Source organism: Kogia breviceps, chromosome 11 (genome assembly GCF_026419965.1).
Source record: "Kogia breviceps isolate mKogBre1 chromosome 11, mKogBre1 haplotype 1, whole genome shotgun sequence".
Taxonomy (NCBI): domain Eukaryota; kingdom Metazoa; phylum Chordata; class Mammalia; order Artiodactyla; family Physeteridae; genus Kogia; species Kogia breviceps.
This window is the reverse complement of record NC_081320.1, coordinates 81,056,515-81,084,421: the sequence shown is the minus strand read 5'-3', so window position 1 is coordinate 81,084,421 and position 27,907 is coordinate 81,056,515. Positions and strand designations below refer to the sequence as shown.

The 27,907-nt window shown below is 44.5% G+C and overlaps 1 protein-coding gene across 1 annotated transcript; it reads right to left on the bottom strand.

Annotated features, from left to right (window-relative positions):
* Nucleotides 1-209: 209 nt before the first annotated feature.
* On the bottom strand, nt 210-8,852 carry PCARE (photoreceptor cilium actin regulator). Its single transcript, XM_059078667.1, has 2 exons — nt 5,107-8,852; nt 210-387 (listed from the first exon to the last, which is right to left on the bottom strand). Exons 1-2 carry the CDS (start codon nt 8,850-8,852, stop codon nt 210-212), a joined length of 3,924 nt encoding a protein of 1,307 aa, XP_058934650.1.
* Between the last annotated feature and the right edge of the window lie 19,055 nt (nt 8,853-27,907).

The window sequence follows — 27,907 nt, the reverse complement described above, 5'->3', positions numbered from 1 at the left end:
AAGGCAAACCAGGATCTAGGACTGCAAACAGTGATCGTTTAGAATTTAGGAGAGCCTTTCCTTTAGGAAAGGGCAGTGCCCTTTCCAGGCCTTTCCTACCTCTCAGGAGGAGTTTGGCTGGCCCTCCCTCTCTGGGGTTGTCTGACTCTTGGCTGTCACCCTTGCCTTCTGGGGTGACTGGCATCAGTGTGACTCAGTCGGCCAGCCCGTCAGGCCACTTCCTTCTGCTGGAGCTTGTCCTGGGCATGGCTGGCGCTGGCCTCCCGCTGCAGCCCGTGGCCCAGCACGCAGAGCTCTGGGGGCGGTGCACCCCTGCTGCCGCCCTTCGGTTCTGGGGCACAGGGACTGTTCCATGGCTCTGTGTCCTTGGGGCTCTCCTCGCTGCTGCTGCAGAGAGAAAGCACAGGTGCCAATCAAACCCCCCTCGTTCCTTCTGGCCCCGCCCCATCTCCATTCTGTCTCTCTCAAGCCCTCCTGTCTGTGTCACCCACAGACCTGGTGGACTCTTGGTGCCAGGCCTCTGCCGTTCCATATCAGCTTTGCCTGCTGGTGCTGTCCTTGTGGGTGTCTGCTCTGGCTGGGCACCGTGAGAGCCAAGCTCCTGGCGTTTCAGAGGACAGGCTGAGTCCTGTTCTCTCTTGGGATGCCCAGATCCTGCTTCTGTGAACAAAGCAGCTCCCTCAGGAACTTGGGAGCCAGGCCTTTATTTTGTTTTTGTTTGAAAAGCACTTCTTATTTAATAAAGAGCTAGGCTTAGCTAGTTGAATCGAAAATAACACCAACAATAACAGCAAAGAAACCCCTGCTTTGCTCAGCTGCCACCCTTTTCCTGAACGGAATAAAATGAAAGCTGCTTGGCTCAGACCTGGCATTTGGCTAGAATAGAGCTTCCCAGCTGCTGAGTGCCACAGTGAGAGCGGCTCTGAACAGAGAGGGACACCCAATGTGCTCTGGGAGCACAGAATGGGGGGTGGTCACAAGCACGGAGCAAGCCTAAGCCAGATGGGGGACCAGCTTGGAAAGCCACACTGGCTACGGGCAGCCAGGCTAGCCTCACAAAGACCGCGTGGAGGGTAGAGTCGGCTGTCTGGGTTCGAGTCCTGGCCCTTCCACTTACTAGCTGTGTGACCTATAGCATGTTGATTAATCTCTGATTCTCAGTTTCCTGCTTTGTGAAAGGGAGATGGTAATAATACCCATCTCATAGGACACTCAAAGTTATCCATATTGGATGACGCATGGAAAATTCTCCGCACGCTAAGCAGCATATGCTAGTTGCTCACTAAATTGTCGGCTGTCACTGGTGCTGTTTTGCAATAGGACTAGGAAGTCGCACCTGCAAGGGACCTGAGGGACCACCCTGTCATGTGACAGGTGGGCACCCGAGGCTCGGAGCCTCTCCATCAGTCACCTGAGGACCAGGACTGGCCCCAGCTCCCCACGTGCACAGACCAGAAGCCCTCCTCTCTGCCCGTGACGGCACCTTCTTGACTGTATTATGAGTGTGCTCGGCTCTGCGTGCTTAGGCTTACGTGGGACGTCCAGCCAATGGAGGACAAGTTTGAGTTTGGATCCTAACAAGATCAGGGTGGCAGGAATGATGGGGGAAGGTGGGGTGGGCACTGACACTGGCCGTCGTACGTGATTTTCAGGCAGTGAGGAACCCACCCTGTTCCTTAGAGCCAGTCTCATCTATGTCAGCCTCTGGCCCCATCATAAGTCCCTGCAGGACCCAGTGATTTGTGGGCCACAGCTCCCACCTTATTTTTTCTTCTCCCTGTGCCCCTTCTGAGCAGGGGGAGGCATGACCCTTTGCTGCTCCCAGACTGGAACAGCTGGAAGGAATGGGAGGGGCAGGCCCAGGGGACGGGCTGTGGCATGCAGTGTTAGTGGAGGCTGACACCGAGGTGTGACGCAGGATTTGGTTCTTGAACTGTGCCTTCCCCACCCCCAACCAGGTCCCACGTATGCATGAGGCTCAGGCCGGGAGGTCGACTGTTTTTGTTGCCATATGGCCGTGGTTCCACCTGTTCCCAGACCTGCTGGGGAGCCAGGCTGCCCAGGTCTCCAGGAAACGGGGTCAGGGGACTGCAGAGAGACCCTGACTGGCTGGTCCAGTCCTGGCAAAGATTAAAAGCACCGCATTTAGCGGAGCAAGTCCGGGCATACTGAGACTTGGATAGAGACAGGTGCCCTCACCTGGGGACTCAACACGTAAATAACAGTTGAAGATCAGTAAGAGAGCTTCCTGGGGAAGCCTCCAAGGACTGCGCCCCATCCCCGGGCCCCAAGATGGGGGAGATATCTACACCATCAGTTTTTCTAAAAAGGGGGCACGGGATGACCTGCAGGGTATCAACACCAGACACAGGCCAGTGCATCCTGCAAGCCTGCCTCAGCGGTGAGATACGATGGGTAGGGCTGTCCCTGTAAGTCCCTGCTTGGGGAAACAGCCTCTAGCAGTTTCTGGCTCTCGGGCACTGGCTTGTCTTGTTGCGTGATCTTGGGGGAATCATGCTCAGTTCCCTGGCATTGTTTCCCATACCGCAGGAGGGCAGAAAAAAAAGGCTTGTCATCTCCAGAGCCGCAAAAGCCCTCCTCTTACAGCTGGTGCACTTCTGCCCTCAGACGCCAGTTTAACAGGGCTGAGTGGGGACTGGGGTGTGTGTCTAGGGAGTAACCATTTTCTCATCACATTCATCATGTGCTCACAGTTTCGCAATCTGGAACAGCTTAGAGGTGTGGTCTGACCAGGAGATAGGGAAATGGCTGTGAGTCATTCTGTGACCTTCCACATGACCTTGGGAAGGCTCCCCTTTATGAATCCTCCTCCCTCTTTCAAGGCACAGTTACTCCCCACCCCATCTCTCTAAATATTGAGATTCAGGACATAAAACAACCTTTAAGGCCGCCCTATTCCGAGGAGGAACCTGAGAGAATGGCAGTATTTTCTCCTTGAACAATTTTATGTTGCTTTATTATTGCTCCTGCTGTTTTAAAATGTCAGTGTTTTTAATTAATGCCATTTTATTGTCCTTGTTCTCTCAAGCTCTTCTCCTGAAGGGCACGGTTTTAGAAATCTAATAACTGAATAAGTGGCTAGCGTGAGGAATAATGCAATAACATTTACAGAGGTTCTCAGATGAAAGGCACTGTGCCGTAAGAAGCTCATTTTAGATTTCAGAAAAGAGCAATGTTACATTAAGATTCTTGCAAAAATAATCAACATTTCATTTCTTTCAAGTGTCTGGGGAAGTTTCTATAACTATAATCATGTACAACTTTCCCGAGATAATATCTTTATTTAAAATTGGCTGCCGAGTACTTTGTGAAAAACTCCCATTTATGCCAGGACAGACTGTGAAGTCTGTAACACATATCACTCTGGCAGAAATTAACTTCTGACTTACACAACTGTGGGCTATGCAAAGATAGCAAAGGACTGCTGTGGGTTGAGCTTTGTCTGATATGATATCAAGACACATTGATAAGAGTTCCTCTTTAATCAACCTCAGATTTACATTTTTCTCCCGGTGCCACAATTTGGGAAAAGATGTGTGTCCCTGTAAACTCTGTAAAATAATCACACCACCGTTTGAGTCCTTTCAACTCCCAGGCAATGGCTATCCTTTGAGTCATGCCCCCTTGTAGCTGCGTGCCCAGACATGTCTGCAGGGCTGGGCCAAGGACATGCAAGTCAGCTGCCCCTCATGAGAAAGGCACTCTTAGAACTCAGCTGGCCCAGGGAAGGCATGGCAGCCCTTCCACCTGGGTTCTGGTACTCAGTGCTCATGGAGAGTCTTTTTTTTTTTTTCCCCGGTACGCGGGCCTCTTACTGTTATGGCCTCTCCCGTCGCAGAGCACAGGCTCCGGACGCGCAGGCTCAGCGGCCATGGCTCACGGGCCCAGCCGCTCCGCGGCACGTGGGATCTTCCCGGACCGGGGCACAAACCCGCGTCCCCTGCATCGGCAGGCGGACTCTCAACCGCTGCGCCACCAGGGAAGCCCATCATGGGGAGTCTTGTTCTTGCTCTACACTCCTCTGAAAGGGGAGATGGAGATGAGGCTGGATTGGAGGAGAAGTGGGGGCAGGTCCTCAGGAGCATGGGGAAGCCAGACTTTTATATTCAATACCTCCAGCACCCGCTGTTTGTTAAGGTGTGTCCCCTGGGTGCCTCCCAGATCCTTTGGGGGGGGGGCAGGGGGGTTGTATCCACGTGGTCAAAACTATTTTCATAATAATACTAAGATGTTATGTGCCTTTTTCACTTATTCTTTCAGGAATGTAGAGTGGAGTTTTCCAGACTACATGGTGTGTGATAGCACAACAGATTGACTGTGGACAAAGGTCTGAGAATCCAACTGTCTTTCTGTGAAGCCCACACGCTAACGTGGTTTGTAAAACTATCAGACAGTGCCACTCCTTTTGCTCAATTTTTTTGTTGTTGTGGAAAATATAGTTACGTTTCATTAGGATATAGTTTATGTTAACATAGAATGGGGTCGTTTTTGTTTTTTCAATTAATAAATATTTTAAACATCTCTCAGTTTTAATTTGTAAAGCAGTAAAAAGCGATAGATACAATGCACATATGCAAAGGCTCCTTGGGGGGTCTCGAGTTTGAAGCGCTTAAAGAAGTCCTGGGGCCAAAAATTTTGAGCACTTCCCACTAAGATGCTGGTCAATTGCCTAAACCAGGAAAGACAGGAATCAGGCTCCTGGCTCCAGACAGGTGACCATGACTCAACTTTGGAGGTCAAGTCACTTCACCTCAGTTTCCCCAAGTGTAAAATAAAGGGCACATGTGGTTGCACCAACCTGATTGTTTTAAACTTTTTAAAAAATTTTAAAATTCTTTTTTAAACTTTATCTTTAATACAGCAGAGCCCCCTTGCAATTAAATCTTTCTCAGGAACCTGAAGTGTGTAACAGATGAAAGATGGTTGCTTAAGCATGGGGGACTGGGAGACAGGACATTCCTAGACCCCTCTCCCAGCTGCTCTTCTCTGGGAGCACAGTTTGAAAACTACTGACCCAGATGAGCCTAAGGGCCCATCAGCTCTATCCCAGTAACTGCAGGGCTGTGGCCCGAGGACTCTCCTTACCTGCTCTGGCCAAGCTGGGATTCACAAGCGTTGCTGGTGGTGCCTGGGACAGGCAGGTGAAGGCGGATGCCAGGCCGGCAGCCAGAAGCTGTCCTTTTGATGAAAGGATGAGGGTTGAGGGCACACAGAGCTGTCCCTCGCTGTGAGTCCGCCCTCAGTCGTGGCCCTGAGCTGTTCCTCCAGCATCCTGTCGGGGTCCCACAAGGACCCCCAGCTTCAGGTGGCAGCGATGGTGGGGTGAGTTGGGGTACTGTTGAGAATGGTGACTTAGCTTCAAACAGAGAGGAGGTGGCTGGACAGAAAATGGAACATGTGTTCCCAGATGCTTTGGCCGTGGCTGCCCAACTGTCTTCAGAATCTATTGTTTCCTTGTGCCCCTGACTGGGAGACGCTGGGGGAGATGGGGAGGGGCCAGAGGCAGGGGAACTGGCTTCTGTGCACTGGGCAGGGGGGCTGGAGACCTTGTGCTGAGCGGGTGGGCTTGCCGAGGGAGGGGTGGACAGTTTGTGCTGGGGGGGAGGGGACGCTCGTTTCCTCACTATTGGGGGGCTTAGCACCCTGGGGCTCACTGGAGGGCTGGGCGGTGGGCTAGGAGACCTGTGCACACAGGGCACACTTGGCTGGGCAGGTCTGTGAGTGGAAGGCAGGCTTGAGTGCCTCTTGTCCACTCTGGGTGTCCAGTGTGCCCTTGTGGGAGAGGCCTTCCTGACCAGCGTGGGGCTTCTATCTTGGTTCTGCCTTGGGGCCTCGGGAGAACGTGGCCCTCTCATTGGCCTAGCCAGGCTAGGTTCCGAGGTCCTGTTCTGCCCGGACATGTGGCTGGAGTGGTGCCAGTGGATGACCTTCCGGGGATGCTTGGAGAGGCCTGTGGCCCTGCCCACTCGTGCCTGACTCTGAGCCCTGCTGCCCTGCACCTCTGGGTTTCCGCTGGCTGCTGGTGGGTGGCTGAGGTCCAAGGTGAGCTTGCCGGGATCGGAGCCGCTCTTGCTGCCCCTTGGTTCTGCGCTGTGGGCCCTGGCGAGGGTGGCCGTGCTCTTGCTGGGCAGCAGGTCAGAGGGGCTCATGGCGGCTCTTAGCTTTGGGGAAGCCCACGTTCTCCGGGCGGGGCCAGCCCCTCCCAGCCCTGGCACGTGGGTCCCTTCAAGGGAGCTCTCTGCTAGATTGCTGCTTTCTGGGGGCTCCAGGGAAGTGAATGACTTGTCCATCAGGATTTCCAGAGGCGGTGGAGGGAGATGCTCTGGGTTCTCCTCTGTTTCACAGTTGAGGTCCTCACTCTTGGATGCTTCTGCTGTGAGAAAAGGGGGAAAGGTGGGAGCAAAGGGCCTCCAGGCTGGGCCCATCCTGAGAGATTCTCCACCTGCTGCCGGAGAAATCCGAGGCTTTGGATACAAAGGGGCAAGTCCCCTGTAAATGGGGAATCTGGGAGGCATGGTGGGGACCCCCCACTTCCTGGGGCAGGGGCTCGGCCCAGAGTCCTTGGAATCCCCCAGTGTCCTTAGACCCTCGGTGGGACTGAAAGCTTCAATGAGTTTCTTGACCGATGTTCTGGTGGGACAGTTCCTGCTGTTCCAGTCCCGGGCCCTGGGAGCCTCACTGGCCCTCTCACCTGATGGGATGACATTTGGAAGCCCCTCAGCTTTTCCCTGCCAGGGCTGTTCTCCCTCGGGGCGGGGACAGCATTTCTGCAAGGTGCTCTGACTTGGCAAAATGCTGAAGTTCTTGGTGAGGGATGCCTTCAGCTTGCTGATGGTGCTGCTTGGGGTGACCTTGCAGTAGTGGTCAGGCCTCAGCGCTGTTGCCCTGGGTTGCAGGACCTGCTTCTGGCTGTGCCCCTGCTGTCGGGTGCCCTGGGTGCAAAGTGCCTCCAGCCTCTGGCTGAGGTCTCTCTGGACCCTCCGCAGCTCCTGGAGGGTGGGGTCCTCCACGTGGCTCTTCAGACACCCCTCCGATTGGGACCTCCTCTGTCTTGAGGGGGCCTTCCTGCTGTCGCTGGCTGTGTTTGGTCTTGGGGGCACCATGGTTCTCTCCTCTTCCTCAATCCATTCCTGGTGCACAGAGGGCACGGGGACAAACTTGATCCTTTCACTGATTGCTTCCTTCATCTTCAGAATCATTTCCTGGTCCTGGGGGCTCCTAAGCCTCTGGGGGTGTGGCTGCAATGGGCTTTCGGCACCGGCAGGTGAAGACCGAGGCCTTGCATGGGAAGCATTTCCCTGCCACGCACGCGGACTCAGGCAACTCTCTCTGTCTTCCTCCTCCTCTGGGCTGCTGTCCTCACCTTCACTGAGGGGCGGAGTGTCCATCAACCTGGAGCCTTTAGGAAAGTGTGCTTCCCTGGAGATCCTGATCCCAGGGGAATCACACGGAGCGCTTTGGCCCAGCCCCCAAGGCCTGGAGGCAGTATTTTCTGGGCCTGTGCTGGAGGGCCAGGGGCTCCCTGATCCACCCTGCACTGCTGGCTGAACCTTTGCTGTAAGAGGCCTTGAGAGCGGGCATTCCTGGGGTCTGGCTGAACCCATCCAGAATGGACTTTGCTGCCAGGTATGTCTTGACAGCCTGGCCTCCACTGTGGGTGAAATCTCTGGCCTCCATTCTGCAGGCTCCAGCACGAAGTCCCAGCTGGCTTGCTTGCCCGGCTTGTCTGCCAGCTGCACAGACTCATTGTCAGCACCAATGCCACTGTCCTCAGAGCACAAGGGTAGACCCTGCACTTCGGGGTCACTGTGGCCACTCGCTAAGCTCTCCAGGTGCCCCAGAACCCTTAGGAGGCATTCATCTGCAATCTTCTTCTTACTCAGCTTGTTTCCCAGGTGGCCCGCGGCGCCGTGGAAGTAGCGGCCGGAGCCCTCCAGGAGGCTGTCAGAGAGCGAGGCCACGGTGCCGCTGAGTGCCTGCAGCTTGCCAACTGTGTACTGCAGAAGCTGCTGCAAGAGATCTGGCTGCTCCCGGGGCTCTCTTTTCTTCAAAGGCCAAGCCAGATCCTCCTTAACTTCCTGGAGGAGCTCTTCTCCATCCTTGGAGATTTCCCCCAAGAGCTGGTTGACCTCATCAAAACACAGCAACAGGAAGCCAACCATGGGCTGCAGCAGCTCCTGGGTCTGTGTCGCGCAATGGGTGATGCTCAGAGCTGCTTCGTATTTGGAGAGGCAGGCGTGCAGATAGGTGTAAGCACGCTGGTGGGCCTTCACCAGGGGCTCAGGGAAGTCTACTTTGTCTTCAGACTCGTGGGCAGGAAGGATAGTTTGGCAGTAATGGCCCTGTTTGCTCGACCTGTGACATTTTGGCCTCTTTTCCCATTTGGAAGTCTCCTGGGTATTACTTTCTTCACTCCCTTCCCCAGAAGAGGCCGCCCCTTGTGATCCATGGGAACTCTGTCTCTTGAATGGAATGTCTGTAGTCACGTAGCTTTGTGATTTGTTCAGCTGGGATGGGGAGGTTTTGGTTTCTGGGATCAGTCCTTCCATATCTTTCCTTTTGCCTGAAGTGGGATCTCTGGTGAGCTGACAAAGACTTCCAGCCACGGATTGGATCCACCTGGGACTTTGCTGCTCTTCTGCTGGCCTCTGTCCCTGGGACGAGCCCCCTCCAGAGTCATAGCAGGTGGAGTGTTGAACCAGCATAGGGATGGAGCATCTTTCACTGGCCCCCTGACATCCTGGCAGAATTGCTTTGGGCTTTTTAAAAAACTGGATGCCACTCTTAGCAACACTGTTAATAATATCACTGTGGGAAGGTGTACATCCCATGATGTCAGCCTGTAGTCATCTCCCATCTGCAAGCCTCACAATTTTCAGAGAATTGTATTCAAAGCAGGAACAAAAGGCAGTCTTACTAGTCCATCCAGGCAATTTCCAAGCCAGAATCCTTTGAAGTCCAAGGTGCAAAAAGTCCTAAACTTGGAACCGGCTTTCTTTGCTTCCTTGGCCCTATCGTGTAGAGGTAGTGATGCTGCCGCCGTTCTGGTGGTGTTCTAAGTTTTGAACCCTCTGCTGCTGGAGAGCAACAGGGCAGTTCTAGAGGACTTCAGTCCCGTGGATTACGGGACTGCATTTTGCTCGTGTCCTGACAGATGTGCATGGCAAGTGGAACTTTAAGCCTATTAGGTTAATCATGCCCTAACCAGTCAGCACTCACAGCGTGTTCTAATATAGAACTCAGCATTTACTATCTTGGGAAGCGGATTATTTTTGCACGTGCTTATGCTTTTAATTCTGTTCAGATGCCTGCCATATGAAACCTAGAGAAATGAGCCATAATTGCAAAAGGCTCTGGAAGAGACACATTTGTGGAGGGGAAGCGAGGGCCCACCGTTTATGAATCCTGGCAGAGAAGTGACCTTCACAGTTTAGTAAGGGCAAACTATCCGAGTGTGCTCCAACCTGCTGCCCCAAAACTGCACAGTAGCTGGGAATTGAGGTGATACATTGTTGTTTGTGTGGCTTATAAAAATACTACGACTTTCTAGTGCTGGAGGACATCTCTAAATAAGACAGGGAATAAAGAAGGCTTTCCTCTACACTAGAAAAGGGAGGTAGATTGCAGGGAGCCTTGGGAGGGGAAAGCAGGAAAACCTCTCCATCATATAAAGCTCAAGGCCGGTCCCTGTGGACTATAGGGGCTCAGGGAGACAATGCTCTCACAGGAAAAGGCTTTTTTTTTTTTTTTTTTCCGGTACGCGGGCCTCTCACTGTTGTGGCCTCTCCCGTCGCGGAGCACAGGCTCCGGACGCGCAGGCTCAGCGGCCATGGCTCACGGGCCCAGCCGCTCCGCGGCATGTGGGATCCTTCCGGACCCGGGCACGAACCCGTGCTCGCTGCATCGGCAGGAGGACTCTCAACCACTGCGCCACCAGGGAAGCCCAAGGAAAGGGTTTTTAATTAAACCTTCCTCATAGGAAAATAAGCTAAACCTGGGCAGTGGAGAGCCATTAGGAGTAGAACTTAAGGGGAAAGTGTATTTCCCTTTTCAAGCCCAGCTTCTACTCAGTCTGAGCCTGGTGTTCTTGCCCATGGCTAAGGTAGCAGCTGCCCATTGAAAACCTCCTTTAAAACGTTCTTTTCTGTCAGTAAAGTCTAGAGCAGGGGTTTGAAGTTGGGAGACTTGAGTTGAAAGTATTTCAACTCAATTTCAAGGAGTTCTTCTCCTTTTAGTTGGGGGAATTTCCACAAGTGATTTAACTCCCCTGGGGCAGAACTCATCTTTGAAATGGGGATAGTGATATCTACTTCGTGCAGCTGTTGGGGGGATTAAGTCAATTGTCAGCCAATGCTAGGCAAGTGCTTGGCACGGTGCTTGGTAAGAGGTAGGTACTCAAGAAAAAAGAAAAATAAGGAATTCCTTATTCCTTTCCACCTGGCATCTAAGTCACTTATAATAAAAGTCATGAGAAAATTCATTAGTTTGTCCAGGACCAAGCCCCAGTCTTTTCCTGAATTGTCTGGAAATAACTGCCTACTGATGGCTTAGAGCCCCAGATGGGGTTTTTGCCATTCTACGTCTGTGCATATGGCTCTCTGCTTGGCCCACGGATGCCTCGGGACTTGTCTAAGGCCTCACTGTGTCATTTCTCCGTTCTTAAACACACAATAATCCCCACCAACTGCAGGAGGAAGAGAGGCTTTGATTTAACCATGTCATATATTTGGTTATTTAGCTCGTTGACCATGTTTAATTTTCCCAATAGAAAAAAGATTGCATTGAGCATCTCCTGAAGTTGCTGAGAATGGAGTTATGTTCTGGCTTTACGGTTTTCATTTTCTCTCACTGAGCCCCATACAACCAACGAAAATAACACTGTGGGTTTTAGGACTTAGGGATCCTTCTTCTGCCAGGAGCAAGCTGCAGACTGGCTACCAGCCTGTGTGCAGAGCCTGGGGTCTGTCACAGTCCTGTGCTCCAGAGTGCTTCATTAGTCAAGTTGTCTGAGCTGTTTATTTGAAGCAGGACTCATGGGAAACACAAAGCTGACTCAGTGCCTGGGGGCGAACTGTGTTAGGCATCAACAAGTTGTTTCATTTGTTACAGGCTGGGCTGGCCCAGTAAACAAGCTCCCGGGCCTGGGAAGATTCTTCTCTCTTCCATTTAACACAGTGGAAAGCTCATCTGAAGGGTTCTTTATGTAAGTTCTTCTCCTCTTGGGATTTGGGCCCCTGCTTGAATCATCTTTGTGAAAACTTTTGATCTAAGTGACTAAAATTATTTGCAAACCAATAATCAAAATAAGAGTATTTGCCCAGAGGATCAGCTGTCAGATAGTTCTGTGCCTTATAGACTGGTTTTCTTGACTATTCCAAATAATTTAGGAAGCTCTTTATTCACTGCCTCTCATTTTTCATTAAGACTCGCTTTTGTTTTTCTTTCTTTTCAAACTGCTTCAAATTTTAAAAAAAAAGAAGCATTACTTTCAGTGGGAATGTAAAAATGACCAACTACTTTGGAAAACTGTTTAACAGTTAAACATACACCCACCTTCTGACCCATCAATTCTACTCCTAAGGATTTACCCAAGACTATTGAATGCCTAGGTCCACAAAAGGGACTGGTACAAGAATATTCATATTAGCTTTATTCATAATAGCCTCAAATTGGAAACAATCCAAACGTTTGTCAATAGAGAAATAAATAAATTTGGCAGTGGAATACTTCCTAGCAATAAAAGGAACAAACTACTGAAATACGTAACAACATAAACTTAAAAGTTATTATGCTGAGTGAAAGAAACCAGACATAAAAGAGTATATAAGGAATAATTCCATTTATAGGAAGTTCAAGAATATACAAAACTAATCTATAATTACAGAACTCAGAGAAGCAGCTACCTCTGGTAAAAGTTATTAACTGGATATGGGCATGAGGGAATTTCTGAGACTAATGGAAATGTTCTATATCTTGACCTGGGTAGTGGTTACACGGGTATATGCATAGGTAAAAATTCCTTGGGTGTACACTTAAGTTTTGCATTTTATGTGTGTTAAAACACACACACACACACACACACACACACACACACACACACCCCTAACTAAAATGCAATATTGTATACTTTACTTTGTGCCTAAGAGAGACCCAGCTATAATATTCTTGGTCTTGGAAAAGGGTCCCTGTATTAGTTGTCTATTGTTGCATAACAAATAACCCCCAAATTTAGCAGCTTAAAACAGCAAACATTATCTCATTATGAAACGTTCTGTTTCTGTGGGTCAGGAATGTGGGAGCAGCTCCCTGGATTCTCCTGACTAAGGGTCTCTCATGAGGTTGCAGTCAAGGCATCAGCCCGGTGTGCAGTCATTTGAAGGGTAGACTGGCACCGGTTGATTTGCTTCCAAGGTAGCTTGTTCACTTAAGTGTTGACAGAAGGTCTCAGTTCCTTGCTGGATGTTTGCAGGAGGCCTCAGGGCCTCATCATGGGGACCTCTCCATAGGGCTGTTTGAGTGTCTTACAACATGGCAGCTGGCTTCCCCCAGAGTGAAAATCCAAAAGAGAGCAAGGAGGAGGCCACTCTGTCCTAATTTCAGAAGCCCCAAACACCTTTACTTGCTTCACATTCTATTCTTTAGAAGTCAATCAAGGGACTTCCCTGGCGGTCCAGTGGTTAAGACTCTGAGCTTCCACTGCAGGGGGTGCGGGTTCAGTCCCTGGTGGGGCAACTAAGATCGTGCATGTCGTGTGGTGCGGCCAAAAAAAAAGAAGTCAATCCATAAGTACAGTTCGCACTCAAGGAGGGAAAAACTAGGCTCCACATTCAAAAGGTCACTAAATTCTTTCTTAAGATCTGGACATACTATAGGTCAAACCATGACATCCAAAACATAACTATGTACAGTAAACCTTTGTTTACTAAGGACTCGTCATTGCCCTTCAACATGTCAAATAAGTTCCTCCCCATTTTTTTTTCATGTGGCCCTGAACTAATTGGTCAGCAAAAGATGGTTCTCATGTGGCACTGATTCTGAGCCAAGACTGAAGTTCATTTAAGCAACCTAAAAAAACCGCCTTATTTCTCAAATTCTGTCAGCATCACCAGCGAGCTCTCCTGAGCCTTCAAGACTAAGATGGATGGAGAAATACAGGATTTATTTGAGAAGCCAGTGTCTGTGTCAGAGACAAACATCTTAATGAGTTGGCGAAGCTCGACTTAAACCTCAGGTCTGGCTGACTCTCAGGCTCCCGATCTTTCCACTGTCTCAGGCTGTCTGCTGTGATGGCTCAAAATGAGGGGGTTGAAGTGTGTTGATGATTTTAAAACTCTGCTCTCAAGAGCCTGTGAGGGGTCTGAGGGACACCTCAGCTTTAACTGAACACTTCCATTTTTCTCTGTTTAATACACTGGGCTTTCCTGTAAAATACCTTGTGAAGGGATTTAGTAGAGATCTGTTGGGACTTCTCCAGTGCCCAACTCCGGGCTGTCACAATCCCTGTGCCACATCATAGATGGTTTCCAGGGTCCCTTCTGACTCTAACACCCTTGTCGTTAGGACTGGGTGGTTCTGTAAGAGTCTGGCCTTAACAGCAAATAAGGTATTTTCTTTCAGAGCAATAATGTAGAAGTCCGATTGCCATCCCTTCCTTACGAGTGATCATTAGGGGAACCCAAATCTCAAACCCTGTACCATGGAATTCTCCCCGTGCCACTGGTCCAGATATATTGATCTGATTTCAGCTCAAATAGTACAGACATCAATCAGATTATACAATACCTTCATGCCCTTCCAACTTTCTTAATGCAGTAGTTATAGTATTTTTAAAACCGAAAAAAAGATTTTACTGTTTCTTCTTAATGTGAAGGCAGTTCATGCACATAAATAAAAGTAAACTGAAATGTGAATAATCCTGCTGACTTAGGGATGATGATGATGGTGGTGGTGGTGGTGATGTTTGTCGTCGTGAGGGTGCTGGGCTCCGTTGCAAACACTTTACGTACCTTCATTAATTACGCCACATGCAGCTCGTGCTGCGGGAGGAGCAGGTTGTGAAGCTGAACACGCACAAATGGAATTTAATGTTATTATTGGACAAGACCCCACACCAGGAAGACAGGAAAGATTAAATTAAACCTAGTTTTTCTGGGAGCTTGTCACTGAGGTGCTTGTAAAGAAGGCTGTGCCCTGAAAAGTCCTCGATTCACTGGCTGAATGGAGTCCCTCCTTTCTTCATTGCTGCCTTTTCTTCCTCTCCCCAAGCCCAAGAAAAATCCTTAGCTCTTGGCCTTTGACCTCCAGGTCTCAGTCTCTGCGCCCTTAACACGGGGAAGATAAGATGGTGCAGGGGAAGGGCTCCTGGCCTTGGAGTCAGAACACAGCACACAGGGGAGGAATTAATCGAGAATTCTTCCCCAGCTGTTAGATCACTGCTCACATGTTATCAGAAAGACTCATGGAAAAATTGTTTTAACATCCATATCAACTGAGGGACCACTTGCTAATTCCCAGTAGGGAAATAACAGCAGAATCTAATTTCTTGACTTTTGTATATTTACTTTGAAACAGATGTACCCTGGGCTTTGGAAAGATCTTGGTTGTTAGTTGTACGAACTTCTCAAACTAGACTCTTTACTCTTGTTGTGATTTTTGGTTTTGCGTATGTGTCACATTTGGGGAAAGACATTGGGTGATGATGTGAATTCATGGTGGAATGCTGGTGAGAACTGAGCCTCAGGATTTCCCAGGGTTTGCAAAGCAAGAAGAGAGAGACTAGCTAAAGAGCCTTTGTAACGTCATAGCCAACACTGTGCATTTTTCCTTATATTTAGATACTGTAACATTTTCTGAGCGTTCAGCAAAATTGCTCTTGGATTGAAGAGTAGATAGCAGATTCAGTTCTTTTGTTATCATTTACATCCATAAGGCTGGCTTGTCTGGGCTGACTAAGGGATGGAACACCAACCACTGCTTATAACCTTACCTGGGGAATTTCATTCCTACTTGCTCCCAACTTTTTTGAATGCTTTCCTCGTATAAATTTGGGATTACTAAGACAAAAATAGCCTTCCCCCAAACTGCAAAGTATTTATAATAATGTTTAAGAGAGGTTAATTATCCAAGGCTGACCCTGCAGAACAACTAAGGCAGGTGATGATTAAAATACTTGAACTCAATCAGCTGGAACTTTGATCTTCTAGTCTCCAGAACTGTGAGAAAATAAATTTCTGTTGTTAAAGCCACCCAAGTCTATGGTATATTGTTATGGCAGCCTGACAAGACGAAAAGAGATATTATTTTTTAAAGAATGGCGTATTTTTATTTATTATAGAAGCAATATGTTTAAACAGAAACTTGTATATGAATGTTCATAGCAGCACTATTTACTGTTCACTATAGCACTATATCACTATAGATAAAGGTGGAAACAACTCAAATGTCCATCAGCTGATGAAGGGATAGACAAAATGTGATATATCCATACACTGGAATATTAGCCATAAAAAGAGTGAAGTATTGATAATGCTATAACATGGTTGAACCTTAAAAACATGCTAAGTGAAAGAAGCTAGATACAAAAGGTCATATATGATTCCATTTATATGAAATATCCAAAAGAGGCAAAGCCACAGAAACAGAAAGCAGATTAATGGTTGTCAGGGGCTGAGGAGTTGGGAGAATGGGAGTGACTGTTTTTCTTATGGTTAGATCGGGGCTGTGGGGTTTTGAGAGGAAGATCACAGAGGTAATATGCCATTCATTACATCATATCAAGAATATGTACTGTCAACATGATTTACGACTGTTGATGTAGACCTTGATGTCGATGATTATGATGTTGGTATTGGCCTGGCTGACGCAGTGTGTGTCAGGTTGTTCAACTGTAAAGTTATTGCCCCCCAACTTGCTCTACTCTTTGGAAGTACTCTGGGCAGCCACTCAGGGAGAAGAGAGTTATGCTCCCCCTGAATAGAAATATTTTTAAGGCTTTTGGTACAAGTGGTGAAATTATTCTCCAGAAATATTTTACCAGTTTACATTCTCAGCAGCAGTGTGAATACGTGTCTACTTTACTGCAAATTTGCCGACATTGGTATTACCCTTTTAAAAAAAATTTGCTGATCTTAAAGAGGAAAAACGGCATCTCATTTTAATTTGCATTTATGAGTTTATTAGAAAGTTGGTATATTTTTAAAATTATATACTTTGTTGGTCATTTGCATATTTTCTTTCTGGGATTACTTGTACATGCTTTGTTCATTTTTAAAAAATGAGGTGTTTACCTTTGTTTTATTAATTTTTAAGATATTAACATTTTGACTGGTCTTATGAGTTGCCATATTGCCATCGGCTTTGTTTGGGTTTTTTTTTTTGCCTTTTAATTTTGTTTATGGTATTTTGGAGGGTACAGAAGTTTTCATTTTACACGATCAACTCTATCAGTCTTTTTGTAATTTCTATCATTGTCGTCATGGTTAGAAATGCTAAATTTATACTTTGTAAAATACCCGGACAAACTTATATTCAGGAAATTATTATTATTGTTGTTATTATTATTAGGAAGGTATTATTTTTAAAGTTGAGATCCCGTGAAATGGGAGGACATGGCTTGACTAGATTGAGCTTTGTCTCAGAAACAGCTAACAATGGACACATTTCAAGATGGATGACTGTAACTTATAGCCTCTTGTAGGGATTTCTGGGACTGGTTTTAAAGTTTTAAAGGACTCTCAAAATGTAAGTGAACTGGCTGACGTATGATGCTAAGTTCTTTGGGGTCACAAAATGACAAACCAGTGGGATGTCTTGAAAATGTGTATGTGAGCACTTAGTGAGAGATGAGCTTTGCAGTTTATGAGGATAAGAAGTGTGATTATTAAGTAAGGAGACTAATTTGATCACCATCCTTCAGTAATTTACATATCTAAATAAGTCATCAGGAGTTGGGGAATGGGGGACTTGGGGTCGTAGAGTGCTGGGGTAGCCATAAACATATATTCCAACAAGTAGCTATTTCCCCAAAATATTTTTGAAACAATCTTGTTTAGAAATTTCTTCTGGTCAATTTCATTTATGAAATAAAGTTAATCTAATGACTGTTAGTATTACCTTACAAGGCTAAATAGTAAATGGAAATAAACCAGACAATACTGCAGCAGACTGGGATGTGACAGGTCAATGAATGTGCTTTTCTCTTTCGTTATATGCATCAGATTTCTTCAGTGCATCTCAAGGCCTTATCTGGAGGGTCTGACAGAAGAGGTACTTGTGCCCCCTCCCTGGACCACAGCCTGAGGCTGGGGAGAGAGCAAGCCAGCAAGCCTTGGGGAGAAGTGCCTCAGGTCATCTTGATGTGGTGAGTAGGAATGGTGGTGTGGCATGTCTAGGTACAGGAGGATAAAAGACTTGCCAGACCCAGTGTCCCACAGGTCAGAGTGGCATAAGAGGACACCCACAGTGTCCTGAAGACTTCTGTGTAGAGAAAATTTAGCCGAGAAAGAGAGAGAGCCAGGGGGTTGGCCCAGGATGAAGTATGAAAACCAGGTGAGGACTGAGCTGCCCTCTTAATGGAGAGAATTAATGGGAACCCCCTTGTGTCCCGCAGACCTCTCAAGGGAGCATGTGTCATCTGCTACACCCAGAAACAGACAGCACAGATTAAGACCAAGAAGGGGGCTCCTAGGATAAGCTCTTGAGAGCCCAGATCAGTTCCAGGGAAGAGGAGAGGGCAGGGAGGACATTTTCAACCTAATTGTGACTGAATTATAAGCTTGAATTGACTAAGAAATGACTGATTTCAAATGAATTTATCTGAGAGTGACTAGATTAAATTTTCTCAATTATAAATTGAAATTACACTCAATTATAGGAGAACAGAGAAAAGTACATTTTTGCACACTTGAGTCAGTAACTGTGAAATTTGTATGGGCTCCAATACTTACAGGCAGCCAGGTATCAGTAAAATCTCAAGAACAGACCCTGGGATCATTATGGGCTGCTCTTCCAAGTTATTGCTTATCTGTGGCTGCAGTGCAAAAAGTCAACACAATGTCTCATCATCAGAAATCATGACAAAATATATTCAAATTTCTCTTCAAAATGTTCTCTTTATATTAGAAAGCAGAGCTAATGCTTGTTGGTGGAACAAGAACATTTTTTGAAGTTCTGAAGCGGGTCAGTCCACATTATAACCTTATGATTCTAAAAGGGGGAAGTATGAAATTGCAGGTTGTTCTGAATATCTTCTGTTTGCCCCTTCTAGACCCACTGCCAAGCCTTGGTACCCTGGGGGGTGGGCAGGGCCCTAGGGCTCCCACCGTTGAGAGGCACAGGCAGGAACTTGGAGGGAGGGAGAAGAATGAGTTGGGGTACTGGTTCCCCCATCTCTCTTTGGGAGTGTATCTTCGGCTTCCCAGGCTTCTTCCTTGCCATGAAGTGAAGGGCCAGGCCCCATTAACGATTCCTCCTCCTCTGCCATTGCTGCTGGAGCGTAAGAGGTAGGTTAAGGGTCATAGCTAATGGCCTCTGGCCCTTTAAATCTGGTATCCATAGCACCACAGGCAATGTCATTATTGTGTATTTGCTGCCTGTAGAGAAGCAGGCTAGTACACTTAAAGGAGGACTCTACCCCAGAGAGGCAAGTCAAAGCTTGCCACCACCACCCAGGCTTTCTCTAGCTGGAATCTGCATATGGGCCCAAGGGAGCCCATTATGAATACACCTATTTCTATACACTCCCAGCCAACACTCTAAACAATTTGTGCTCTTGCTGAGGAAGACCCATGAGAAATTGAAAAAAATTTTTTCTGGATGACATTAAGAAGACCGTGACATGATTTGGGTAAGTTCCATCATAAAATGAATCTTGTGCCCGCCTAGGCCTCTGGTGAAGTCTCATTTTTGCCAAGGTATAGGTGAACATGCTGGACAAAGCATACTATTATTTTGGACAAATTAACATGGGTTTCAGTAACTGGACATATACTGTGAGGCAATGCAGGTACAAATTGTTTTACATAAATGCATCCTTTCCTACCTAATAGCATCAAAAAGTCAGTTCAGGATTTAAAAACCTGAATAGAGCATTAAAAATGTTTTACAATCCACCTTTTATTTTTTTTCCCTTTTACAATTGATAAGTCAGTATTGATACATTATTTTTAACTAAAGTCCATAGTTTACATTAGAGTTCATTCTTTGTGTTGTACAGTCTATGAGTTTTGACAAGTGCATAATGTTGTGTATTCGTCATTATAATATCATAAAAAAAATTCCACTGCCCTTAAAAATCCCCATGCTGCATATATTTGTCCTTTCCTCCCTCCCTCCCCAGCCCCTGGCAACCAATGATCTTTTTACTGTCTCCGGTTTTGCCTTTTCCAGAATGTCATATGGTTGGAATCGTATAGTATTGTAGATTTTTCAGACTGGCTTCTTTCACTTAACAATATATATTTAAGATTCCCCCAAGTCTTTTCATGGCTTGATAGCTCATTACATTTTATTGCTGAATAATAGTCCATTGTACAGATGTACCACAATTTGTTTATCCATTCACTTATTGAAGGATGTCTTAGTTGTGTCCAACTGTTTTGTAATTATGAATAAAGCTGCTATACACATTTATGTGCATGTTTTGTATGGACATAATGTTTTCAAATCACTTGGGTAAGCACCTAGGAATGAGATTGCTGGATCATGTGGTAAGACTATACTTAGCTTTGTAAGAAACTGCTAAACTGTGTTTTAAAGTGGCTGTACCAGTTTTCAATCCTACCGGCAATGAATGAATGAGAATTCCTTCCAGTTGTTCCAAATTCTTGCCAGAATTTGGTACTGTCATTGTTTAGGGTTTTAGCATTCTAATAGGTTTGTGGTGATATCTCATTTTAATTTACACTTCCCTAATAGATTACAATGTTGAGCATCTTTTCATGTGTTTGCTTGCCATCTGTATATATATTTTCTGTGGTCAAGGCTATTCAGATATTTTGCCCATTTTTCTAGTTGGGTTGATTTCTTATTGGTGTGTTTTAGGAGTTCTTGTATATTTTGGGTACAAGTTCTTCATCAGATACGTGTTTTGCAAAAATTTTCTCCTGGTCTATGGATGCCTTTTCATTCTCTTAACAGGGTTTTTTGCATAGCAAAAGGTTTTAATTCTAATAAGGTCCAGTTTGTTAATTTTTTCTTTCGTGAATTGTATATTTGATATTGTATGTAAAAAGTTATGACCAAATGCAAGGTCACCTAGATTTTCTCCTATGTTATTATCTTTTAGAAGTTTTATAGTTTTGCATTTTATATTTATGTCTATGATCTATATGGAGTTAATTTTTGTTTAAGGTGTAAGATCTGTGTCTAGATTAATTTTTTTGCATGTGGATGTCCAGTTGTTCCAGCACGATTTGTTGAAAACACTATCCTTTTTACATGGAATTGCCTTTGTTCCTTTTTCAATGATTAGTTGACTCTATTTGTGTGGGTATACTTTTGGACTCTCTATTCTGTTTCATTTATCTATTTGTCTTTTCTTTTGCCAATACCACATTGTCTTGATTATTATAGTGTTATGGTTAAGTCTTTATATTGACTCGTGTCAGTCATGTGACTTTGTTCTTCTTCAATGTTGGGTTGATTATTCTGGGCCTTTTGCCTTTCGATATAAGCTTTAGAATCAGTTTGTTCTTATCCACAAGATAATTTACTGGGATTTTGATTGGAAATGCATTGAATGTATAGATCAAGTTGGGAAGAACTGACATCTTAATAATATTGAGTCTTCCTATCCATGAACATGGAATACCTCTCTATTTATTTAGATCTTCTTTCTTTCATCAGAGTTTTCTAGTTTTCCTCATATAGATTTTTTTTTGGTACTAGTGTTTATGGTGTTGTGTTTCTAATTTTGACTCCATTTGTTCATTGTTAATATATAGGAAAGCAATTGACTTTTATATGTAGGTCTATCTTTTAAATGTCTTCTTTGCCCCTTTCTCTCTTTGCTTCCTTCTGTCTCTTGAAAGAGAGGACAGAACTCAGGATTTGGAGAAAGATATTAAATTAAACATTTCTAAATTAGTAGACTTCAATTTTGAAGAGCAGTTTTAAGTTCATAGAAAATTGAGCATACAGTATAGAGAATTCCTATAAGCCTCTCAAGCCCCTCACAGCTTCTGCTCACATCTTGCATTAGTGTAATACATTTGTTATGACTTTAATTTTTAAAATTTAATACAGAAAGTAGGTATTGAGTGCTTTTAGGCAAAAAGAAATAATTCCTGCCCTCATGGAATCTACAAACCTCATTGGAAAGGCTGAACAAAATGCCTCCATATGAGCAACTAATACAAAATAGTTTACAGTTGGGTTTTCATATGTGTCTTTCCTTAAGTGAAAGGGAGAAATTAGGAGTAGTAGTTTGGAGTAGAGGAGCCAGCTCTCCACGGAAGAGGTGAGATGTAGGAAGGCTCTGGAAGGGTAGCAGGATTTGGAAAGATAGAGATTGACTGGATGCAAAGTGTAAGCAGAAGAAATGGCTTGCACAAGGATGCAGAGGGCAGTCTGGAAAGGGTAGGCTTTATCACGCTTGGCAGAAGTGGGAAATGACCTTGAAGAATGTCAGTGTGTATGGACACCAAGGGGGGAAAGTGGCCGGGGGGAGTGGTGGTGGTGGTGGGATGAATTGAGAGATTGGGATTGACATATATACACTAATATGTATAAAATAGATAACTAATAAGAACCTGCTATATAAAAAATAAATAGAATAAAATTCAAAAATTCAAAAAAAAAAAGAATGTCAGTGTGAGCAATCAGAACCTGACAAAATGCTTAGAGTTGAGTTTCTAAGCAGATCTTTGGGGTCTGGTTCTTTTAGGATCATTGGGTTTTGGTTTCACATATACCTCAAGGCAGATATTCGGAACCCTTTGCTTCTTTGAATCAGAGTTACAGGCTCATGCCAGGGAGTGTTTCTAAGGAGAAGCACTGCCCTTCTGGGGAAAAGCTACCAAATGGGTCTGTACCTTTTTCATTTGCTACAAGAGGAGAATTTCATGTACACATATCAGGAAAAAGTAACTTGCTTGGGAGGTCCAAAATAGTGACACAGACCCCAAGGGAAGTTACCCTGAGTTTCCCTATCCCCTCACTGCCTGGATGCATTGAACTCACTCTTTCATTATATGCTATCTTGTATTATTGATTGTATATACAGAATTAATACTTATTGATCAAATATTCAATATTAGGCACTGTGCTTAGTTCTCTTTATACAATAGCTTATTGAATTCTTAGAAGAAGTATGTGGTACAGTAGTACTACTCTGATACCCATTTTATAAATGAGGAATCTGAGTCTTTGAGAAGTTATTTTATTTGTTAAGGTCCCAAAGGTAATTAAACGTGAAATTTCATCTGTCTGTAGGGTGACCAACTTATTCTGGTATCCCTGGCACTGTTCTTGTTTTAAAACTGAAAGTGCCTTAACCCGGGAACACTCTCCATTCCAGGCAAACTCTATATTCTGACTTCAAAGCCCAGGATTCTATCCTGCTTCCCATTCTTTGGAGAATTTTAATTTTTCTCCTCTCAGTTAGGCTATAAGCTCCCTGAGGACAGGGCAGTATCTAATGGCATTTATGATACATAGAATTATTTAGTAGATGCTTGACAAATGAGGACCAGGAGCTCCCCTCACAGGTCACACCTCTTTTCTTGGGCCTCTTTGGATGGCAGGAGCTGAGGACTGTGTGGACCAGTGTTCTAGGAGGTGCCCGATCTCAGATGCATCAGAGATCTGAGCGTGGCCAGTAGTCTTTGCAACAGAGACACACAGTGTCCATGATGTCTCTGGCCATTGCTTGCAAAGATGCTAGGCTATTGTTACTAGCAACGATTCCTCTAAACTGGTGAAATGCAGCTTCTTAGGCGTGTGCTGCCTCACTTGACAAGCTGAACCTTGAGAGGCTCCCTGCTTTGAATTCTGAGTTAGGGCATGGGTGAAGCTGGAGAAACATCAGCACCTTGTTGGATGGACAGCACCCAAGAAAGCTGAGTGACTGTTTTTTTTTGCTGGGACTGTGCTTTTGTGCAATGGGCACATCCAAAAAATTAATATATTTTTACATTACTACGTAATAGCCAAGTGGTTAAAAAGATGATACGCGCATTACTCTTATGCTGCAAAGTGGTTGATGAAGTGTGATGTGAAATGCAGAAAGAGTAGGTTTCCATCTCCTAAGGTCATGTGTAAAACTTGTCTCAGCTCCATTTTGAATGCAGGTCATTATTGAGCACATATTAAATATAAAACCTAAGCTGTCTGTGGAGAAATCATTTATAAAAATCATTTGCTATTTTAAAAAAATCTATAGAAATTGAATTGATAAAAGCTAAGACTCTCAAGGTAACTACTCTTAGCTGCTGAATTTCATTTTAAAATGCTTGAATTTTAAAATATGCTTTTGTTTCAGGCTTTTCTTAAGAGAGTATATCAGATATGGGACATAAAGGTTAGGCAGGGTTTCTGTTTTGAAGAGTGCTGACAGGTTCCTTCATTTTTCCCTCGTTAGAAACTCATCCCAACGGGATAGTCTCTCAGCCTATTATTGTGACATTCGAAACCACTCCTTGTCTAGCCCCAACCTACCTTCCCAGCTCATCTCCAACCAGTAGGCATCATAGACTCTACTCCAGCTAGACTCTTTACTCTCCTCCAAATGTGCATTTAGCCTCCAAGCCTTTCTCTTGCAAAGCGTCATGGTTAAATATTTACTCTCTCGCACTAGACTGCCTGGGTTCAAATCCTGGCTCTGCTACTAACTACGTGATCTTGGGCAAGTCACCTAACTACTCTATGCCTTGATTTCTCCAACTAGCGAATGAAACTAAAATATTTCTCCTTCAGGGGTACAATAATTCATGATAGTGCTTAGAACAATGCTCAGCATATACTAAGCACTTGGTAAGTGCGAGCTCCTCATTTATATCACTGGATCTCATTATCCTGCCCACTTAGCTCAAAATATATCTCCTTCCTTGTGAAGTAAGTCAGACAAAGACAAATATCATATGATATCATTTTTATGTGGAATCTAAAAAAAAAAGGTACAAATGAACTTATCTACAGAACAGAAACAGAATTACTGATGTAGAAGACAAACTTATGGTTACCAGGAGGTAAGGGGGGAGGAAGGATAAATTGGGAGATTGGGATTGACATACACACACTACTATATATAAAATAGATAATAGGACCTACTGTATAGCACAGGGAACTCTACTCAATACTCTGTAATGGCCTATATGGGAAAAGAATCTAAAAAAGAGAGGATATATGTATATGTATAAGTGATTCACTTTGCTGAAACAAACACAACATTGTAAATCAACTATACTCCAATAAAAATTTTAAAAAATACATAGATATATCTCTTCCTTGAAGCCTTTCCAGAGCACCTCATCCTGCATTGGGCTCTTTGTCTTGGGGAACCCCTAGTCTACTGACACTGTTTCTTTGGCAGGCAGTTGATGTTCTTTTCTCCTGCTTGTGTCTTACGACCACACACTAGAGTTTTCAACCAGCAATTTTTGAGCACTCACTCTGCATCAGGTCTTGTGCTCATGGCATCACACGGAGGCAAGCATTCTTTATCTCATTTTATAAAGGAGCAACCTAAGGCTCAGAGAGGTGAAGTGATTTGGTAGGGTTCCACGGGCAGGGACTGATGATTCTGGGCTTCCAATCCAGGCTGTTCATTCTCCCTCCTTTACTAGAAAACAAGGAGTGAATCTTACCCTATGGTAGCCTCCATAGTGCCCTTTAGGTAGGAGGCACTCAGTGTATTTTTCTGGTGATTTAATGGACCAATATGCTGTTTGGCTGCCTTTCTACCTGTCATTCAGTAGTGCCTTAGGGTTGTATTACCTTGATGATGATAAAGATAGTGCGTGATATATTTTGATGGGCCTTGAAAAGATAGACTATAACTTCTTCTTGGGTTGAACCCCGTGTGAATCTAAAAAAGCAATTCACACTTATTTTTACTTTAACTGTTCCCTGCGTTTGCAAATATGGTTAGATATGGAATGTCAGAACTGATCTTATTATCAATGCTGTTTTTGTCAAAAAGGAGACTTTCTCATGACTCAGTACCAGCTAATTGGTCTGTCAATGGCTTTGTTAGGTGAGTCATTTGATCCATTGTTGACAAGGTGCAAGCTGCTCTCTACCCACTCTCAGGAAGCTCCAGTGGGTCTGACATTCTCTCAACCCCTAATCAAGATGTTATTAAAGCAGGTGATGATTTACAGTGAACAGGGATGAAGCTGTATTGGTTTTGTAAACAGCTGCTGGAAAGACAACTTGATGTAGCTTTAGTGATGTATGAATGCCTCCCACTTTAGAGTGTGTGCATGTGTGCATGCATGTGATACAAAGACAACTTCTGTGATTTCTAAATTCCTTGGACATAATAATCTATCTTTACTGAGACTGAAATCTTAAAGAACCAGGGCCATTCAATCAACAAATATTTATTAAATTTTTACTATGGGTCCAATACTAGATATGTTCTAGTTACTGAGGATATAGCAGTGACAGAAATAGATGAAAACTTCTGTCCTCCTGGAGCTTCTTCTTTTAAAACTTTTAATTGGGAAAAAAATTTCAAATTTACACAGAAGGAGAAAATAATTTTCCTAATATTCAGCTGTAATACTTATCAATATTTTGTCATTCTCTTTTCATTTATCCCTCCCACCACACACTTTTTTAAAATAATGGAGCATATTAAAGCAAATTCTAGATATTAAACATTTTATCAAAAATTCTTTAGTATGAATCTCTAACAGATAAGGATTTTTAAAAATAAAACCAAAATCATGTCATTATCATACATAACAAAATCAACAAAAAATTCTTGGTATGATTTCATATCCAATTTGGACTAAATTTCCCCCAATTGTCTCAAGAGGTTTTTTTACATTTCTTTGTTTGAATCCAGATACAAACAAGGTATGCATATTACAGGTTGTGGAGATAGCTCTTACGTCTCTTTTGATTTATACCAGTTCCCCTTAGCTATTTTTTGGAATCGGTTATTTGCCCTGTAGAAGTTCCCACAGTTTGGATTTGGCTGATTGCATCCTCCTGGTGTTGTCTGTGATATTCCTTTATGACTCACAATTTCTATAGAATGATAGTTACATCTAGAGGCTTGATTAGAGTCAGTTTCAATGGGTCGGGGGGGCAGTACTGGAATGAACATTTTAGTGGAAACTGGCCTGATGCTGTCTTTGTGTGCTAGAGATGTTTCTGGAGTTGTCTTGGTGGCCCCAAACTGGAGTGACCAGTATGAAAAACTGAGCTCCTGTACAACAGTGGCAGTTTTGATCCTGATGCCATGAAAAATTCCCTTTGTTCCTTCTTCTTTTGTGTCGGACTGTAAAGAAGACGCTTAAAAGTGGTTACGTCATGAGATGTTTGTGAGTGGCGCCAAATGGAGGGCCCTGCACAGGAACAGGTGGTTCTGAAAAATTCATTTGTTATTGTCTTCTTCGGACGCAGGCAAATGAAAGAGAGAATAAACTTATAGAATAGCCTGAATCTAAATGAGATCAGTTGAATTAGAATACCTGAGGGAGTCTTTAGGGTTTACGTATTTTGTGAAAGATATCCAGGTGATGTGAATGTGCAACAAGGAATGAGAACCACAGATTCAGATGATAAGGCTTGTGAGGTCTTCAGTTTGCAGTCCGTTTCAGCAGGCAGCCCCTACTTGAAGTCCTGAGAAAGAAAAGGAGATAGGTCAGGGGAAGGCAAGCCCAAGTAGCATCAGTAGGAAGTTCCTGGGATCTCTGGTGACTATTGATTTGTAAGGATTTCAGTGGTATTGATGAAATTTCTTCATTAATAAATCATGTCTTGAACTTTTTTTTTTTTTAAGAATGAGGAAGGGACTTCGGTTTGTGGAATTCAGAAATATGAAAGAAGGAAAGAATGGTTCTGTGAGCCAACAGAAGAGTAGAGTTGCCATTTATTGATATGGGAAGGTTATGGGTAAGGGTTCTATCTTGAACATGTTATATTTGAGATGCCTGTTAATTAACAGATGTCTATTAATCTAGAGCATACTCTAGATTGGATGTTGAGTAGGCAAATGAATATATGTCTGAAGTTCAGGGCTGGAGACAGACATTTTGGAATCATGAAAATAGAGATGGTATTTAAAGCCAGGGACTGGAAGAGATCACCTAGTAAATGAGAAACTGGCTTCCTGGATGCCACATGAAGAAGATTCCCATAGGACCCTTGTAATGGTTCCTTTGAGGCATATCTATGAAGGTGATTGCTGAGTTATAAAGAATGCTGATAATTTTTTTTTTTTTTTTTTACTAAATGTTACCAAATTGCTCTACAGAATGTATTTAGCAGTTTAAATTCTCATCAGCAGTACATGAGGATTTCCATTTCCCCACATCTTTGCCAGTACTGGGGATTATCTTTCTGACTTTTGCCAGGCTGATGGGTAAAGTAGTGGTGTGTTGGAGTTGACTCATGAGAGCTGATTGAGCACATTTCTTCCCAATTTCTTTTTCAGTGACTTCACACTGGTAGCTTGAAATCAGCTGGGGTGAGAGTATCTGTACCATGGAAATTGGCAAACGCTACAAATTAGGACTCTCCCTCAACCCCCAGCTGTTTTTTATATACCAGCAAACCAGTGGCTATCGGCAGTATCACAGTCTTTCCATTCTCTCATTACTAGTGAGCTTGAGCATCTCTTCTGTGTGTGCTTGCTATCCTGGCTTTCCCTTCTGTGAATCACCTATTCCTATCCTTTTCTCACTTTTATATTGGATCCTCTGACTTCTTTTTG

Coding starts and splice junctions, on each gene's coding strand:
- PCARE (XM_059078667.1), bottom strand. CDS start 8,852: ATGGGATGTACACCTTCCCACAGTGATATTATTAACAGTGTTGCTAAG. Junction 388..5,106: donor TCCCAGCTTGGCCAGAGCAG/GTAAGGAGAGTC, acceptor TTCTCTCTGCAG/CAGCAGCGAGGAGAGCCCCA.